Raw genomic sequence first — 5275 nt, forward strand, 5'->3', positions numbered from 1 at the left:
TGTGTCCTTGACAAGGAGCAATATTGGTTTTCGTATAGAGACTGGAATCACAAGATCAATAGGGGCTGGGATTCCTTGAGCTTTTATATGAAGCTCAGAACATGCCATGCTCTTCATGGAATCTCTGAAGCTTCCATAGATACCTAATGATTTCTGCGAACTTCGAAATTGCAACATTTTCATTATATTTCTGTGAGCACCACTTAAATTCATCATTAATTTGAGCAAAATATCACTTGATGTGATGTCAGTAAAAATGATTTGGCACATTCATGGAAATAATTAATTTTCCCAGCCTTAAAAATTTATAGTTCAATATTACATTCCAAAATTAAATAATTAGATGACAAAGGACTTAAAAAGCAGGGCATTTAATAAAATGCAGATGTGTGCATTTACTTTTTGGTGCCTCGTGCCTCTTTTTTTTTTTTTTTTTTTTGCCCCCCCCCCCCCCCCCCTTCCAATTTTTGTGCGTTGACTCTAAACTAGTCCTTGCGGTGTTCTTAACTGCACTTTGTTCTGCTGCACTTTGTACTTTTAACTATTATTGGTTGTTTCAAAATTTTGAGACCTTTCATTCTTCACTAATACCTTAGAGAGCATTTTGCTTATTCGGTTTATAGTACTTGAAGAGTACAAGGAATGAGCTTTTTAAATATCTGTCACTTCATATCCTATTACTCGAGGAAAATGCTTGATTGTTTAAGATCAGTGACCTTGGTTATTTGTTATGGGACCGAATAACCTTATCTGACTTACAAAGACACTGGTAGTTTCTCTTTCGATTGGTTTTATTTTTCACGACTTCCGCACTTTCTTTGAAACAGAGCCAAATAGTTGCCCAAAAATTTGTGTGCAATGACTTGTACTATTTTTCCTGTCATAACTTTTTTTATTCCAGAAAAGAATTCCAAATAGTATTCTATATATGCAGCTGACAGAGAATTTCTCACAGTAGGGTGAACAGTTAGGGGGCTCAATTATAATATTATCTAAAAATAGTTTTTAAAAGCCTAGTGTTGTCCACTGAACCCTACTAGCATAAACATGTTTGTATTACTAGTGGGGACTTGGGGGGATCAGCTGACAACGGTCTTCTACTCGTTGCATGAAAATCTGCTCTCCTAGTCCCCTCCTTTGTTTTGTTTATTTTCTGGAGGACAACATAGCATGTTTTTTATTTGAATGATGCACATGCTTGTATTTTCAGTGAACTACACAAGTAGAATGTTTTGCTACTTACAGAGTTTTGTTTAAAAAGATGTATTGAACTGGGGACTATTCATTACCAATACTTTTAGGTAATTCCAATGTGTCGCTGAGGTTGAGCCACTTTGTGCTCCTAGGCTAAGGCTTTTACATGGGAAGCTAGGCTAGCTATCGTTTTTTTGGTTCTGCCAATAAGATGACCTCAACGTTTGGCAGATAAAATATACAAAAAAATGTGGTTAATTTTATGGACTGTCCATGTTAGTTTCTCTTTAGAGTTTGAATTCACATGTGCTCTGTTGTATATTTTTAAACTATCACAGAGTTTTAGCTGTTAGCTCTGTTAGACATTACTGTTTTATTGAAGATAAGTTGGATGTGAATTGAGAGGACTTGTTACTAACCTCAGCTAATTCGTTGCGTTTCTAATTCTTGTTTGTTGTTTTTCCTCCTGTTACGTTACACGTGTTAGTGTGTTATCATATTAAGTTATATCTAGTTTTGGAGTTTGTATTTTTATTCTACATTTTTTATTACTATTGCTCGTGTTTCTAAGACACTAGTAAATTGGAAATTATAATATCCAGGATGTGATAAGCTACATGGAGAAGGCTTTTGGTGTCAATAGCTTGATCAGTCAAGTGGATAACGGAAACCCAGCACAGCAGCAACCAACACTAGTATCAAAATCTACTTCGCTTCCCAACAATTCGACAATTCTTGATTCTTGTACTTCTGACTGTGTTAGTGATGCAAATACTTTAGAAAATTCTTTATCTAGAACTGTATCAGACGAAGCACTTGAAGAAGAATCATTGCAGTTATTATCTTCTCTTGATATTGGTGGACAGAACCTTCGGAGGCCTGGCCTCCCATATTATAATGATCTTCTCAGGACACAAGCTGAGGGGCCCCTATCAGCCATTGATCTGAGGCTTAAGCTGCATTTTTACAAGGTTCGGTTTTTGCTACTCATCAGGAATCTTAAGGCTGCCAAGCGTGAAGTTAAGTTGGCTATGAACATTGCTCGTGGCGAAGATTACACCACGGCTCTCTATTTGAAGTCACAGCTTGAATATGCTCGAGGGAACCATAGCAAAGCAATTAAGCTTTTGATGGCATCTAGTAGCCGCACGGAAACAGGAATTTCTAGCATGTACTACAACAATATCGGTTGCATATATTACCGACTTGGGAAGCATCACACTTCAGGTGTATTCTTTTCTAAAGCACTAAATAGCAGCTCACTCATACGGAAGGAAAAACCTCTGAAGCTCATGACTTTTTCACAGGATAAATCCCTTTTTATAACATATAATTGTGGTGTGCATCAGTTGACTTGTGGGAAACCTTTCCATGCTGCTCGATGCTTCAAGCAGGCCAGTCTAATTTTTAACAACAGACCTGTTTTATGGCTACGAATTGCTGAGTGTTGTATAATGGCACTAGAAAAGGGACTAATCCAATCCATATCCTCCACATCTGATAGACCTGATATCAGGGTTAATGTTATTGGAAAGGGAAAATGGAGGCAACTTGCAGTGAAAAATGGAATCCTGACCAATGATGAGCAGGTAACTGTTCGAAAGGAAGATTTGTTTTCTGGGAACAGCAAAATGTCTGATCTCTCGATTTCTCTTGCCCGACAGTGTCTTGTCAATGCTTTGCATTTAATGAACTGTTCTGAAGAAAATTTTTCTAGGCCTGGTTTTGAGGAGAGTGAATCAAGAGAAACACCATTTTCTCCTGGCACAAACCACAAGAATATAGCTAGTGGTGATCCCATGACATCTGATGTAGCATCTGACTCAAGTCAGATTGATGCAAATGGTGAAATGAAAGAGCAAAAAGGTGGAAGCAGTCAGAATACACAGTTACAGAACTTCGTTTCTGACTATGAAGAATTTTGTGCAAAGGAGAATGATATGATAAAGCAAGCAGTATTTGCTGATTTGGCATATGTAGAGCTGGCGATGGGAAATCCCCTGAAGGCCTTAACAATAGCAAGATCTCTCCTAAAACTGCCCCATTGCTCAAGAATATACACGTTTCTTGGAAGAGTGTATGCAGCTGAGGCTTTATGCCTACTTAACCAGCCTAAGGAAGCTGCTGAGCATTTGATCATGTATTTGTCTGGTAACAACTCTGTGGAGCTCCCATACAGCCAAGAGGATTGCGAAAAGTGGAGAGTAGAAAAAGTGATGGATAGTGAAGAGTCAAATGGTGCCTCGCCACTGGATGAATTGCAAGTACCATTTTTCTCCACACCTATAGAGGCTCAGGGAATTCTGTACGCAAACTATGCTGCCAACTATGCATTGCTGGGAGACATCGAAAGGGCCTACCAATTTGTGGTAAAAGCACTATCCATAATACCTAGCTGTAAACAGGCTATTCTTACCGCAATTTATCTGGATCTTAAGCTCGGGAAGGCACAAGAAGCTGTTGCCAAGTTGAAAAGGTATACCGGTGTTAGGTATCTTTCTTGCAGTACGACATTGCAAGGCTGTTCATGAAGTTATTCCAGCCCACAGCGCACTCTGAGTTAGATGGTGGGTTCATAAATCTTTGAAATAGGATTTTGTAACATATATATAGTTCAATTCAGAGAACAAGCTTTCTTGTTTCAGTTTTTTAGTTCTTCAAATTTAGTTGTAGGTTTCAGTTATTCATGGTGCAACATAATTTTGATTAATGTAGATCTATCTCCACCCATAAAATTCGAGATTTGGGGTGATGTGGATTTAGACACATCAAATTTTCATATAGAGTTAATTGTTGAGTTGTATTGTTCTCCCTTTATGCTATTACCTCGATAGGGAAGTGATTTATGCAATTTGTAAGGTCTTAGTCCTTTTTTTTACATGTGCGCGCTTTCTGATTTTCTAGTTGGAAAAATATTCATGTTGCCGATATATTTATAAATATTTTGATAGTGCTCCTTGTAGTCATTTCATTTCTTATAAGCTCTTTGAGGACTTTCAGGACAGTGGATATATTTTCTTTATAAATGTATGAATACCCATTAATTAATATATAAAAATAAATATCTGACTACAGTTAAAAATCATTCTCTAAGTCAGTAATTCTAACCATTGCACCAATCTTCCTTTACCCTTCTTTGGCACAAGTAGTAAAGAATGAGACAAATCTTGTGGGGTCAGATGAGAAAGGCCGGTAAACTAGTTGAAGGAGTTTGGGAAATTATAAAAAATGTCACTTTTTTTTGTAAAATGCACAAAAAATTTGCATATGCACCCAATCTTATCAAAAATGTCACTTTTTTGGTGGAAAATGTTCAAGTTACCCTTCATGTCCCCTTTTTAGGAGCATGTCCTCTGAAAAAAAAAAAATCGAATTTAAACAAAATTATTTTGATTCAACCAAAACTTCGTTTGAAACGATGTGGTAGAAAGTAACGTGCGACTTGAAGGATAGATCCGTCCAGTTCCTATGTTAATAGCAGCCAGACTTCTTTTTTATTCCACGGCAACAAAAAATCACGCTTTCTATTGGTCAGCCAATCTTGTTATTCAAATCAAAATTGGAATAAGATATATGTTTATCACGTGTAATTAAATAAAAAACACGAGAAACTATTCTACTTTCAGTTGATTTTATTCAACAATTGACCAAAAGAAAATATTAATAAATAATAAATTGCATGAACTTAGATCAATCAAATAATGATATTTCTATGTATATGCAATAATTCACCCTAATTAATTTGCTTATTTAGATTGTATTCGGGTGGAATAATGATAAAGAAAGTGGAAGGGAGGATTCAAATGACACGCATCTGGACTTGAATATATTTTTTATCAGGTAAGATGAGAACATGGATCAAAACAAAAGAGTTTGAATTCAAAAAAGTTGGGGAATGATAGAGCAAAAAAAAGGAATCCTGATCCTGTATGGGAAATGACTTGTCTAGTTACAACATTAGTTCATGCATCATGACAAGAATTCTATCTCTCTAAATAAAATGGGTATGTAGGAAAGAAAGAATAAAAAATCAAAAGGTAATCTCTCACACTCGGCTAGAGAAGAAATTAGAAAAACGATA

At 36.4% G+C, this 5275-nt stretch overlaps 1 protein-coding gene across 1 annotated transcript in view; it reads left to right on the forward strand.

Annotated features, from left to right (window-relative positions):
• LOC111400107 (CCR4-NOT transcription complex subunit 10-like) overlaps positions 1-3725 on the forward strand; it is a 9260-nt gene extending 5535 nt beyond the window's left edge. Inside the window, exon 2 of the mRNA XM_023027554.1 lies at positions 1797-3725. Within this exon, the coding sequence (XP_022883322.1) occupies positions 1797-3725 (1929 nt within the window). The remainder of the gene's footprint in view (positions 1-1796) is intronic.
• Positions 3726-5275: the final 1550 nt, after the last annotated feature.

This window comes from Olea europaea, chromosome 9 (assembly GCF_002742605.1).
Source record: "Olea europaea var. sylvestris chromosome 9, O_europaea_v1, whole genome shotgun sequence".
Classification (NCBI taxonomy): domain Eukaryota; kingdom Viridiplantae; phylum Streptophyta; class Magnoliopsida; order Lamiales; family Oleaceae; genus Olea; species Olea europaea.